Source organism: Etheostoma cragini, chromosome 18 (assembly GCF_013103735.1).
Source record: "Etheostoma cragini isolate CJK2018 chromosome 18, CSU_Ecrag_1.0, whole genome shotgun sequence".
In the NCBI taxonomy this organism is placed as follows: Eukaryota; Metazoa; Chordata; class Actinopteri; order Perciformes; family Percidae; genus Etheostoma; species Etheostoma cragini.
This window is the reverse complement of record NC_048424.1, coordinates 9,215,031-9,229,853: the sequence shown is the minus strand read 5'-3', so window position 1 is coordinate 9,229,853 and position 14,823 is coordinate 9,215,031. Positions and strand designations below refer to the sequence as shown.

The 14,823-nt window shown below is 38.7% G+C and overlaps 1 protein-coding gene across 1 annotated transcript in view; it reads left to right on the top strand.

The window, feature by feature from the left end:
* The window catches only part of akap12b (A kinase (PRKA) anchor protein 12b), a 39,162-nt gene that overhangs the window by 9,485 nt on the left and 14,854 nt on the right, over nucleotides 1–14,823 (top strand). Inside the window, exon 2 of the mRNA XM_034899751.1 lies at nucleotides 7,935–8,010. Coding sequence (XP_034755642.1) covers nucleotides 7,935–8,010 — 76 coding nt within the window. The remainder of the gene's footprint in view (nucleotides 1–7,934; nucleotides 8,011–14,823) is intronic.

Below are 14,823 nucleotides of genomic sequence, written 5' to 3'. Positions count from 1 at the left end.
CCATTTTTCATCAGCTCTGGTCCTGATGCAGCACTAACTGCTCCGCGGAGCACAGTGGATGATGTGTAGCGGTGTTTCGACACTGCTGGTGGGAGTGGGAGCGTTTGAAGGATAAACTGTGAATCCTAGCCTCACTGCAGTTGCTTTCTGGGTTATACTGATGCAGGACGGTTTAGCCACTCTAATCTCTATAGCTGAGGGACCTGAGATTTACTGTAATGACCAAACACGAGTCATATTACAATCCGCTTTTAAATAACATTAAAACCAGTTGAAAATAATGGTGGAAAGTATGTACTTATATACTGTACTTTGTTTAAAAAACTGATCATCATTTCACTTCATACAACTTTATACATCTACTCCACCACACGTCAGGAAACACATCTTTCTTACTCCACTACGGTTGTCTGAAAACTATAGTTAGTAGTTGCTTCGAAGATTATGATGTATTTAAAGGCTGTAATTTATGGTGTAATACTATAAATTAAACTCCCTAGCATTATATAAATGGTTGAAATCAGCTCCACTTCAACCAGACACAACCATGAAATGCTGCTTATATATGATAACTATAATATGGTACTCCCTTTTTCTTATATACATGCATGCATACATACATACATACATACATACATACATACACTGTGTATGGCAAAAAAAAGTGGCTGGTAAAAAGTGAAACTGTGGCAGGTCATCAAAAAAGTCAACTTCATGCCCTGTAAGTGTAATATAACATTGACAATTGCCATTCTGTTGCATAATATGAGAAATTTTACTTTTGACACAAGTACACTTTGATATATTTGAATACCTTTTAATTTTGAGTGCGGGACTTACTGTGTGTTGGAGTATTTAGACCTGATTTTATTATTCAAATGAGTATTTTTAGGATGTATGGCTCCAACTAAGGGTGGCAGATATCCAAAAATGCATAACATGCCCCATTGTCTGACCAACTGTAACTGTAATTGGAAGAGTCGTGACTCAACTCACAAAGGGAAATCACTTTCGTCACAAACCACGTACTGTACTGTATATCTTGTTGCATTCAGACTTTGTAAGTGGTGTCTTATGATGTCTGCTTCTGTCTCAGGATAATTAGAAACAAACAGCACAGTGATTTAGGTGGTCACTACTTACTCATTTCCGGCCAATGGAGGTATTGTTTTAATCTGTTCACTGCTTTTATTGAAATAGAAACACAATATAATATGTCCTGATTTTTTTATTTTTTTATTTACTGAGAACAAGACACCATGACTTAATATGTTCCTGTTTTTGCTAAAGACATTCACATTTTTTAGACTAGATAATTGTATTAAGTGACTTATGCCCATACTGTTCCTGCTAAGTAGTCAATAAGCAGTAAGATGTGGATAACAGCACTGATAAGTTGGTTGCATTCTGGCTAAAAATAGAAGTCTATTTAAAGCTTCTTCACATCTTTAATTCTCTTCTTTTTTTTTTCTTTTTTTTTTTTCTGTGTTAAAATCAAGCGGCACCCATCAACATGTAAGAAACACTTTGATAAAAAGTCATGACTAAGGTTTCCTCTGAAATTCCTCATGTCTGGCTGATAGGTAAATATCTGCCCAGTGTTTAAAGTTGCACTATTCAATAGTTTTATATTAAGAATGGATCAAACCACCACATGTGAAAGGGGTTGCTTGTAGAGGCACACCCACAGAGAATTATTGATATCTAAAAGTTATAAAGATTACCATTGATTGTTTGCACCATCTTTGTATTTTCTTACACATATTGCACCCCATACCACAACGACGAAAAACAACCAGCTTTGTTGTTGAATTTTAAGTGTGCACGTTTTATTGAATACTTTGTTTTTTTCTGTTTAGGGATGCTGAAACGACGCAAAAACTGTTTTATGTCATATTTAATATCTCCAGATTAGTACAGTGTAGAGATTACTTTTTGGTTTCAAGGGGGTCCTCTTAAAATTGGTTGCTTTCATAACCATTCTAGAAGCTTAGTAATCCAGCCTAGAATGTCAGTGGCTTTTCGGAGACTTTGCACGTCGAATTCTCGAGTGATAAATCCAACACTGAACGGCTATTTAGTCATCTATTTTTTTTCTTTTTTTTCTTTTTTTTTTTTAAGCTTAAAGGGTGGTTAGTCAGTCAATAGAAAACCCTTGCGAGGTGGGCCTTTATTCAATGTGTGTGTGTATTGGAAAAAGAACGCAAAGAAGCCAAAAGGACCCCTGGAGGATAAAATGAGTGGGATTTGGCCTACTGATGTCAAGTAGCAGCCAGATACTGCATTAGGGATGACATAACTAACTTTTGGGGATAAAAGCGAATGGACTTTTCTGGGTTTTTACATAGTATTTTTGTTTCCCCTGAATGCCAAGACTTGGGATAACAATTTTCAAAAGCCAAAAGTACTAGTTATTATTTTTCTGAGTGATTAGAATACATTTCTGTAGGATTCCATTTTTGTTTAGTCTTTTGTCTTTATAATAATATAACCATTTATACATTCATGTGATATCCCTGCAACACACACATCCTGATAATCCAGGTTGTCCTGACAAAAACGACGTCTATAACTTGAATGTGCATGACACAGAATTACACAAGGAGACTAACTAAGAAAAAAAAAAAAAAGTACTCCAATGTCATCTGTTTCCTCACAGAATCATCCAAATAGGTGAATGATCCCTTACACTTCCTGAGTTCTGTAATACACTAAAAGGAATATTGCACAGGAAAACTGAGTGGGACATTAGGCCAATGAAAATGCACATACGACACTCGAAGTCGGTAACAACCTTGAACATGTTTTACGCAAACCAAAGATTGAAGAATGGGAAAAAAAAAGGCTTAGACCTCTAAAGGTTTTTAAGTGTGTAAAATTAATCCAACCAAAAACGGACCTTCCTGGACCTTCCAACACAAAACTTTAAGTGAGCTAGTTTACTGACTTAAATGTAAGAAAAATGTGTAAATTAAGGATTTAAGTAATTTATTTTATGGTATACCAATAAAATGTTGTTCTTCTGCACATGAACAGAATAACATGATCATGTTGCAACATTTTCAGGAACATTATAGGACTTAAATAATAGCTCGAGATTGTGTGCCAGAATCTATTTTTGCTCAAGTTATTGTTCTCTTCACTTTATATTTTGAATTTCAGTTCATGTAATTTTTTGCCAATGCTTCTCAACCACATATACCAACTGTCCGGAAAGACCTGACTTTAGAAACTGTTCTTCAAACTAAAGCTCCATGTTTAAGTGACGTATTTGACCCTGAATGTTGTTTCTGTGCCAAAACGTAGAACATATAGACATTAGTATGGCAATAATCTCAAAGTAATTTGAGGCATACAGCTAGAAACAACAGTCTGGTTTTAATGTCTCACTAATTAAAGCCACGTTTATAGCGTTTGTATGCGTTCCAGACACCCTCCCTCACTAGTCATTTTCTTTTCTCACATATTACTCTGGTGCTCAGATGTTGATCAGAGCTCCACGATATTTAGAGATTCATGTCAGGAGGGTCAGCAAAGGGAGTGGATTTGTTATTTCAACCCAGTTAGAAAGGCAGGCCCCCTGGGGTTAAACACTGGCCAGTGGGGCCTGATTATGATTGTGTCCTGGGGGGTCTTTCCTGTGACCATGCAGGCTGTTGTTGTTGTTTGGCTCCCTTTGCTGTTCAAGTGTAGCAGCCGCACAGATGAAGGGATGGGGGGTTATGAAAAACAGACAAATTGTGGGAGGTAGTGAGACTTTGGGTTAAGAGGTTAGTGATGCACTGATGTAGGTAGAGGAGGGCAACCTGGCTTTATCTATTAGCCTAAAATAGCAGCTAACAGGTGTGTAACTCTTTAGGGTCACTAAGTCTTTTGGTTTGCATTTCTTTCTTTCTACTTGGTCTCTTCCTCTCTCACACACAAGTCTTTTTTTAAATCTTTCTATAGTTCTGTCTTACCATTACAGTGCTAGTAAGTGTTTTATATAACTGAGACCGAGTCCTTTCAATGCATAGTCCTGATTATTAAATATTCAAGGTGTGTGGCTATAAGGATGGCTAGTAAAATATCTTAAACTGTTGGAATGTGAAATGTTAAACAGGTATTTATGGTTTCCAGAATGTTAATGACTTTATCCCCTGACTTTTCCTCTTGTGACTTTCAAAAGTATTTTAAAACCATCCTGTTAATGAGTTTGAGTAATCCAATCCAAGGTAAATTGTATTTTGTCATGAATTGCAGAACAGTTTTTAACTTTAAGACAAACACCAGACTCGAAAGACCATACATTTAAAGGTAAACTAATAGAAAAATTGTCAACCTCTCTTTTGGACACACACACATTTCGTATGTTTCCACATATAGCTTGTCTCTGTGTTGGCGAGTGAAGAGTTGAAAGATTTATTGTAATAGGATACCTCTCTTCCTTAAAGCAACCATAAATAAAAGCACAAACCTGTTGTGTATAGAGCAGAAATGGATGAGACCGCTGGAATGAAAGAGGGAAAGATCAAGAGAGAGAAAAAAGGAAAAGAGATTCTTACTTTCCATATCGTAAATCAGTAATACATCTGGTAAATAGGACTTGACGTAGTCAGATTTGGCCCCGTCAAAATCTTTGAGAGATTTCTGTGAATTTGGCTCCTACAAATTAGCCCAAAATTATTATTTTTCCCCACAGAGTCTTACTATCTTTTTGGTAATTCTTTAGTGATCCATGACTGTTTGGCTTGTTCAGTGTTTCTTTATTTCACTTTCAACTGCTCTGGACTGTACAAACACAAAGAATCACAGGTACTCACTGAGCAGAGTTCAAAAATTGTTCGCAATGTTGAGAGTGCCCTTTGGGGGTCTTGACAAGCCTTGATCTTTGGTATGTACTGAATGTGGGGGTCAGGGATAATAGATTGGGGACTGGCAGGGCTGAAGAGAGGGAGAGAGAGGGAGAGAGCCATGATGGTCACACAGGCTCCTGAAACCTCCTGTTAGACCAGGGTGAAAAAAAAAAAGATTAGATATAGATATAGATATAGATATCTATATCTAGATATAGATAGATATATCTATCTATATCTATATCTAGATATAGATAGATATATCTATCTATATATCTATCTATATATCTATATCTATATATCTATATCTATCTATATATATATAGATATATCTATATATAGATATATCTATATATAGATATATCTATATCTATCTATATATATATATCTATATATAGATATATCTATATATATATCTATCTATCTATCTATCTATAGATATATCTATCTATCTATAGATATATCTATCTATCTATCTATCTATCTATATATATATGCAATTAACTTTCTTCTGTTGTTGGGATACACATTACACACAGGCCTGACACACACATGCTTAGTACCCTACATGCACTAATGGAGAGCTGTCAGAGTGAGGGGGATGGACAATGCATGTCAGACACAAATTAGCGGTGGGCAAAGCAAATGGTTCAACATGGACACTCAAAATATGTCATTCTCGTATCTGCATTAGATTAAACATTTCCCCGGAATGCATATCACCGATATGGCCTGGATGCCAGTCGAACTTAGCCTCGCCCACAACATTTGAGGTCGGGTAGTTTGATGTGGACTTGATCCGTCGTAGAGCAACTATGCTCAAACCGGAGCTGTACGGACCAATCAAGTTGATAGGTCGGGCTTTATACGATGTATAGATACAGCCAGCAGCCAGTTAGCTTAGCACAGTCACAGCTCCCAGCCAGGAAATAGTCTGACCCATAACAACTTGTGTATGTGTCACACATACACAAGAGTATCAATCTTCTCATTCCCAAAAGTGCTTTGAAGGAGTCGGATTCCTATTATCAAGCTTATTTGCAAGTTCTCTCTATTTTCTTTTAACTTTCTACCTGAAGCATTTTCTGAGGACTTTTCTTTTTACAGTGACGTGCAGAGAATGGAGTCTACCCGTAGCAGGAAATCCAGCAATGGTGTCAAAACTGGGTGAAAATTACTTTGAATCTTCCTCTTTAACAAATCAATAAGAACCAGAACCAAAACCAATAAGTCTTACCTTAAGACTCCAAAAGGACGATGGACTGATCATGTCATTAAAATGGACTACATTCTTTGCCTTTTTTTTTCCTCCTCATCCTGGCTCTGTTTCTCATCTCCTTACTCTTTAAATCATATCTGTTTTTACCTCCTTGAACTCCTTCTCATCTGCCTTTATCTCTCTACTCCGTTCTCCTAGTTGCAACACATTTCCTATCCAACAGCGTCATCCTCCTGCTCCGAGACTCTGTCCAATACTTAGGGGTCAGAGGTTGTGAGGTTAACTGTCACATATGACCCACCAGAGAGATTTTAAACTTGTTATCTCCTACCATGAGTTTGCTTGTGTGTGCTTATGTTCACTTGGGAATAATACTTCTGTCATTCCTCGGGTTGCTAAACTAGGCCGAGGCATTCAGAAAAAAGCAGACTTGAAGAAATTAGTGACTGTACTTTTCCTTTTCTTTATATTTGTGAAACTTTTAAAGTTTAGGGAAATTTGAAGCAGCATTAAACAGTTTTCCTGCTTTTGCATTTTCAGCAGCACCTCGCTGCATTATTGTCATGGAATGCTGGGAATGCCACTCATGAGTTGGGTTAGGAGAGGGCGGGGTCGCTGCAGGTCTGGAGGTCAGTTAATAGCTCAAACTTCGAATCTGATAAAGATTCTGATGGCTTTAAGTTATAACAATGACAGCCTCATCATCCCCTCTGTGTAAGCATTTGAACCCATAGGTTTATTTATGTGAGTAAGTGTATTTGTGTGGGTGTAAAGGCTACCAATGTACAGTATGGATCTTGTCTGGCAAATAATGGCAGCATCATGTTCAATCAATAACTTTCACTTTCAAGTTAGACACACATTTGCAAGTCCTACGGGGCTCTCGCATGGGTATGGTGTTTGTTTTTTGTTAAAATGTGTCAGACATAAAAGAGGGGGAAATAATCTCTTGTGGCAAACTGCAGCTTGCATTCTCTTAAGCTGTCTCATTAAATCTACAACCAATTATGACCACAATATTATCAAAACCACCTAATTTCATCTGGTTTTGCAGATCAGTTTGGTATTTTGTTTGCTTCAGTCAATGCAAACAAAATTTCACATCTGTGTAACCCAGGAAAGACTAATAAAGGTCATGGGATGCAACTGTCAAAACATTGGATTGGCTGACCAATCTGGTCAAACGGGTAAAAATAATATAGCAGTGAATTTCCTTGGTCACACTTGCAAATTATTATTAATAATTTTGCATTACTATACATTTGATGTCTGTTATCTGCTCTCCTCAAAGGGTGTGCCTTTGTTACTTTTTGTTTGTCACTTTCTGTTTCACATCTCGCAGCACGTCCCTCCCAACCTGTCCCAAACCAAGCGTCCTCTTGGTGGTGTCATTTTTCAGGGATTTCCTGGATGAATTTAGGCTGATGGGAATGGAGTCTGGGTTGTCCATTAGTTAGATTAGCTACTCTGTGGGGAGGCTCTGGTTCCCTCTCGCTTGGTTGGGACAGACAAAGCTCCGACCTGCTTGCTATTGTATGACTGTCAGTTGGAGCTGGTCACTACCAGAAAAAACTGTCAGGATCTTGAATCCTTAATGTTCTTGCAATTTAACTTTTTGCTGTGATGTTGGTATATTAAGTTTATTCTCAGATTTGTGTAGCTCTTATTCAGCGTGTGTTTGGTGGTCAGCATCATTTGAAAACTGTTATACGATGTATGTATGGTGGTGAATGGTAACCAGCTGCTGTTGGATGGATTGGCCTTTTTTGTAGTTTTAGTGCTTTCGTAAAGTCATTGTCTGCGTTAAAGAAATTATTTACTTAATTGCTGGGTGTTTTATGAGAAGATTGGTGTGAGTCTCTCTTCTTTGTCTTTTTCAGCCTTTGGAGAAAAATGGACAAATCTCCAGCATGACCAGTCTGAATGGACACTCAGAGGACAACACTCTGGCAGAAGGTGCGTGTATATATGTGCATCTGTTCCGTCAATTCTGTTTATTTACAGTGTGTGACTTTGGGTGATGTTCCTGTGGTGGCTGGGGTAAGTAATGGTTTTGTGTTTGTGTCTGGGATTTTGTACTGTCTCTTCAGCTGTGGCGGGGGGGGTGGCTTTTCACACAGGAGCCGCACACCCAACACCCCCTCCCTGTTTCCTCACACATTCCTTAACCCATCATTGCATGCAAATGTTACCTTGCATACATACATCCATTTTTGAAATGTGTAGTTGGATTTAGTGTTATGCTGCACTTCAGGATAGATGCAGGAAGAATTTGAGCTTACATCACAACCCTGCGTGTGTTTGCCTGCCGAAATTGTAGCTAATGAACACAGAAGTAGGCCTAATTTAATGGACTTGCCAAAATAATTGTTCTCATAAAGTGGAAATATTGCCCCCTACACATGATCCGCAGTAAAACCGCTCTGCATTGGCTGTGACATTGTTTTGGGTGGTGGAGACAACTCAAAGGAAGGGCTACTCACGGCGTGGCACACCGTTCAAAATTGCTGCTGAGTAATGCTCTTAAAGTTCAATATATTTAAACTTTTACACTTTGCAATTGGCTGCTAACACTGTAGTCAATGAGAATGAAGTGATTCAGACGCGTAACTATCGGTAAGCAGGGTACGCAGTTGTTTACAGGTCCTGACCAATCAAGGGCCCGCATCACTGGAAGACATTAATTGGCCCCCTTTCATTACTCAGGGCAATCCCAGCAGTCCCACGTGGGCAGCCACTGACCAAGCGGGAGTGGGAAAGGGTTAAACTCATTCCTTGTTTGGGATATGAAGACGAGACGTGTGTGACTCAAACATCTCACCAACAAAACGTACAGCGAAAGACTGTGCAAAACATTTCAGATCGTCCTGCCAACATGTATACATTTTAACATCAAAGTAAACTGTAAGGTTTTTTACAAAGTTGGCGGCGCGACTTAAGGAACATTTAATCATTTAAATTAGTAATCTGAGATAATCATTACCAGTAACAAACTAGGTAAAATTAATTTCTACCATTAACATGTGCACTGACCTGACCTGACCTGTCCATCTCCTGCAGCACCTTCCTATCTACAGGGCTGTGTTTGTTTATTTTCTTTGCCATTTCTATCGTGTCTCCCTCAATCTGGGAGGGCTGCAGGGGCCTTAATATTTAGACAAAGCAACCTGCGCACTTCATAATATGTAAGGACCCAAGGGAAGGAGTAATCTAATACTGCCCAAAACACAGAGATATGTCACATACCACTTTGTAAAATAACCTATTTAATTAGCTATTTAATGAGGCAATTCTGTCCAATTATAGAGTTACCCAATACCCTCATCAGAGCAGAGATACAGAGTGTATGAGTTGATGTGGTACGGTAGACTAACAGAATAATTAGGTTGTTGAAATCATTGCATCTGTAGACATGTACTGTAAGTTAATTAGTAAAGTGGCAAGGTATTGAACAGAAAAAAGGGGTACGACATATTTTTCTTGTCAGGAATTCTTAGATCATATAGAAGCTGCAGACCATTTGATTTTATGTACACAAAACCAAGTTGTATTCTCTGTAACCCTTGTGTTGTCTTCACGTCAAAATCAACACTTTTGTTGATGCTTTTTAATCTATTTAACTTTCTTACTTTTTTTCCCCCTTATTTTCAACACTTGACGCCTTTTTCAATGTTTGTCACTTTTTGACGTTTTCAACACTACGTAACACTAACCTATTAACTTTAAGTTTACAGTTATTTTTGCAATTTATGGCCAATAAATAAGGAAATTATACCTAATGTTTGAGTTTGAAAAGCAGAAATTAGGAATTGTTTAGACAAAAAATGAAAGGTGTGGATGTTGATGGAGAATCACACTGGAATATTTCAACTTTTACTCAATATTTTAAAACTACTTCAATTTTTTTCAAATGCTATAAAATTGAATAATATATTATGAAAGTAGAGATTTGTAATTGCCAAAGAGTGTTGTGAGGAATCAATCATGTTATTTTGGTTAAATACAATTGGTCAGGTAAAAAGAACATTGGACAATGTTGGACAACACGACGGGGGTTATTATAATAAAACATTGAATACAAGAAGCAGTACATGTTTTTCCCGCCCTTCATTGAACAACAGAAAACAACTGACGTTGCGAAAGACCTTCAAGGCTACAGATTAGAGAGAAGGGGTGTGAAAGGAAGAAAGATACAAACTGGGGGAACAGAGAGAAAATAGGAAAGTGGAAGGTGTGTAGGGGTTGCACATCCCAGCACTTCTCTACCTCTTGTGAAGCCTGATAAAGACAGCAATGCATTGTGGGAGACAGGAAGACGAGAGGAATCTCTCTGATAACAACGAAAAACAACAGACTGCAGATCAAAAGACTGACTCATAAGCAAAAACACACATACTCTCACATATGTGCAAGCCCAGGCATACACAACCAGGATCTCTATCAGGTATACTAGCGTGTTCAAAGTTTAAGGACCCAGCTGATGGTAAACCGCCATACCCAAAGCGCATCCCACACCAACCTGGATAACATGACGTGTCTTCTTTAAAGAATGGTAAACACTTGAGACAACATAAGCAACCTAGCTCACTTTCTTAAAAATAGCAATACCTGTTGATTGTCTTCTTATTTCTTATATCTGAATTGTAGACAGGAATAAAAAGACTTAAAAAGTGTATAATATCAGACTTCTCTGCTGACTGAAGGGCTTTTGTAGAGGGAGACTCAATTAGTCTAAGTCTAGTTTGACGGTGTTATTGTATTGTATACGGTTTAACAACAATTCTTAGTCTGGGCTGAGAAAGCCCAGGCGGGAGATCTGAGGCTTAAGAATGCAGTCGTAATAGACGGAAAGAAACCGAATAAATATTGCATAGAAGTAGAGTATTGAGGGGAAATGGTTTTTTTGCTAAAGATAAGGGCGGGGCAAGCAATGAGCGAGAGCCAGCAGGAGGAAGAATAGATAGGGATGAAGAGAGAGTAAGACGTTAACACACAGTCATCCATGAATGATGCACGCACTGATTGCGTCAGATTACAAAGTGCATCATTACTACAAATTGAATAAAAATGAAACTTATCACTTCAGCTTTTGTCAGAATAAAACCAGTCTCTCTGACAAGATGTCTTTTTGTGGGCAGCAGTAAATCATGTGTTATCAAAGAAACCATGTTAAAGTTTTCACATGTTAATCTCATTAGAAGCAGTAAGATTTGTTGTGCTGTGTTGTGTCCAAGTAGACGTGCAGACTGAAGCCTGCATATTGCTTGGGTTGCTAGTTTCAGGGGTGTGGCACCTCAGGCGCAGTGGGAGCCCAAAGACTGACATCATAGCTGATGTAATTCACTGGCCAAAGCATTGAAGGTCCCTCCCAGATGGCTTACGGGCTCTAAGAGAAGACAGATAATTTTCTGGAAGTCTTGAGGGGGAGCGAGAATGCTGACTGTGTTTGTGTGTTTCTCACAGTTAGTGTTTATTTGTAGTAACGCTGGACATCATATATAGGTCAAATCTTGCATGGCTGTTTGTTTCATCCTACTAAAGGGAGCAGATGAATGCAGTGTTTCTGTCTTCTTCTTTTTTTAGAAATTGAATGCTTTTAGGTACATGTTATAGATTTAAAAAAACGTAAGTGCAGCACAGAATTCAATAATGAAAGCATGTAATAGTTGCAACCCAATTTTGTAAAATGGGTCAAATTGTCAAACAGATAGCAGGTGTGTCTAGAATCGCCAGCAATAATTCACTAGAGTTTTGGCTACAGTTTAATTGCTTTTATGGTTACAGGTGTTAACTTTTACAAGGTGAACATATTGTTGTCTGTGCGGAGTTGTGTGTGTGTGTGTGTGTGTGTGTGTGTGTGTCCATGATTTAATTTCAGGATGGACTCACTCAAACTCTGCTTAGGGGACAGACATAGTCATGTTGCCAAAACGTTCATCATGCCTGGAAAAGGGACCTCTCCCTTCACTTAAGCTCTGTCTGATCTTTGCCAATAAGGCTATGCACTCATCGTAACACAAACCAGCCGCTGACTTGTTTCTTTTGGATTTTTGCCCATATTCCCTTTACATTCCAACTGACAATACTCACTATGTGTTTCCTTTTAGGATGTTTGTGCGTTGATTTTTCTACTGTACTCCCACTACTGGGAGGCATTATTTTGTCCTAGGTATGTTCTCTATTTGCGCAGATGGTGATCCATCTACTTGTTGCAGGATGTCAAAATTATATCTTTCCAGCAGAGAAAGGAAGTTATCCCAGAGGAACGTGTTTGGGAGACAAGTTTTACATTGGAGTGCTAAAAAGGCCCTGATCCCCTTATGAGCCATTATTGTCCAGTCAGTTGTTCAATGTTCAATGTTCATCAGTGCAGACTGTTTTAGTCAGTCATTTGTTATGAAGTGCTTTAATGATACACTTCAGGGCAAGAGAGGTGATAAGAATGCTGATAGAAAGCTGTCATTTGTCAACTGCAGAAACGGAAAGCCTTTTTTTCCCGCTCAAATACAAGGTGCATTTGTACCAAAACATTTACTGCTTCTCGACCTCAGACTACATAAATGTTTGTCATGATTGTTACCATTAATTCCCTTGTGTTTGTTCTAAAGCCAATTGTTGAACCTTTATTTATTAAACCGTTACACTGTAATAACATAGATTTCAGTGTTGTTAAAGCCTCTGAACTGAGCCATATCATCAAACATTGTACTGCTTGGTTCTGGTGTAACAACACAAGCTAGCAGCTAAGCGAGGCTGCTCTTGGCCACAGCAGTGCTTTGAGCTAAATGCTGACATTAGCATGCTAATATATTTTGTATGGAGTGCAGCCCTGTCGCAAGCAAATCATTTAAGATAACTGAACTAAACTCAAAAGTCTTAGAGTATTAAAAAAGGAGTGTCCCAGGTACAGAGGGCCTAAAATTACAGTAATAAGGTCAAACTCATGGTAGACTCCCACCAGGGCTCTCAATCCCCCAAGGACCCTCCTGTCTCCGCAGGCGCCTCTCTCTCATCTTTCCCAGCATCAGGGAACCTAATCTCCCTCCTCAACCCCTAACCTCCCCCAGGCATATGGAGGATTAAGAGAATGCAACAGGAATGTGACTGACCACTCCTTCGTCTTTAATAGCGTTATGGCCGTTTTATACAATTCAGCAAGTAGCCAAATACGATAGTACACCAGTTTTTACTTTGTAATTAATGATAATATATTTTAGAAACTGCCAAGAATGTGTCAGTGAGGTGACGTTTTTCACTTGTTTCCGATGCAAGAATTAAGTGTAATCTTCTTAGTGCTGGACACTCAATACTTTAGCATCTTCCTTATCCCGCCCTGCTTTACGTTACCCACATTTTTCTTTTAGAAAGGTTTGAAAACAAGTTAAATTGATGTGGAAACAAGTGGATTTACTCACTCTATTGAGTTATGTTCTCTGACCGTGACATTGTTATTTAAACACTCAGTTGAGATTAAATGACTTAAATGAAAGAACATTTCTGGGCAAGGTCTCTTGAAATACAGCTGGTTAGAGAGTGGAAACCCTTTTTCATTGAGTAGAGAGATGAGACACTTTTCGGGTTGAGCAACAGCAAACCAGCCTGTTTCTACTAATTTTTATTTAAAAAATTTAGAAAAAAGCTTTCATCTAGACTACATTTGAAGAGAAATACTCATTTGAAACACATTTCTGTAGATTGTATCAAACTGACAAGTTAGTCAGTCCTTTTCATTCATCTCAGTACTGTTACGCTCGCTTTTACATGTGGACTATTTCCAAGGCCTTTTTTAAGCTTTAGGAGGGGCTTCTTTATATCTAAACTCTAAAGGACAAGATCATGCATAACAACAACTGGAATGCTAAATTGCTGTTGCCGATATTCCAGGAATTAAAGTATAACTGATGGTAAAACTGGCTAAACATACCCTTCTGGAAGAAATGCTATTCTTCAACCAAACAGTTTTTGTCCTAAGTTGTAGGACTTGAACTGGACCAGAGAAGACCAACGAGCACACACTCTTGATCTCAAATGTAATTGTTTCCAGTTGCGTGCAAGATAAGATTTTTTTTTTTTGGAACAACACCTTCTCTCTCAATGCTGAAAGCTGTAAACATATCCTCTATTGTTTCACAGCAAAACTAAACAAAAGATGGTCACGAAGTAACCAAATTTGAGCCGTCAAATCTGCAGTGTTAATCTCATCACGCTGCATCACTTCACGTACAGACATAATGCCAGTAAGAAAAGGCGGAAAGGTTGTTGGACGGCCTGTGTAGAGTACAGAATGAAGTGTACCTCGAGGAAACGGGCAAAAGGAAGAGGAAACTGTGATGTCAAAGAATGACTGCGTTTCCTGGCTGACATTGTTATCCGGCCCACACACAAACCAGGAGGAGGGGTGGGATGGGGGCTCAAGAGGGTAGAAGAGACACAGGGGAAAGTGGCGGAGAGAGGGAGAAGGATTAAAAGAGGACTGGGGTGTGGATTCGGGAGATAAAAACAACTGTATGAATGGAGCAAACGTGAAAAAAAAATGGAGAAGAAAGGAGAGGGATTGAATGAAACCTCTCTCTGATCTCAGTTTCACACACTCACTGCTCTCGTTTCCCTTTCCTCCAATTATTTCAACATCATCCTATTCAGATCTTGGAAGAGTAGGGGGTGTTTTTCTTCTGTGCTGTCCGATGATGTCATTCACTTCTTTACAGGCTACAAAAAGCGCCTCCGCCCACCCGGCCCCCCAAGACCCCACCCGCCCAACCATTGAAG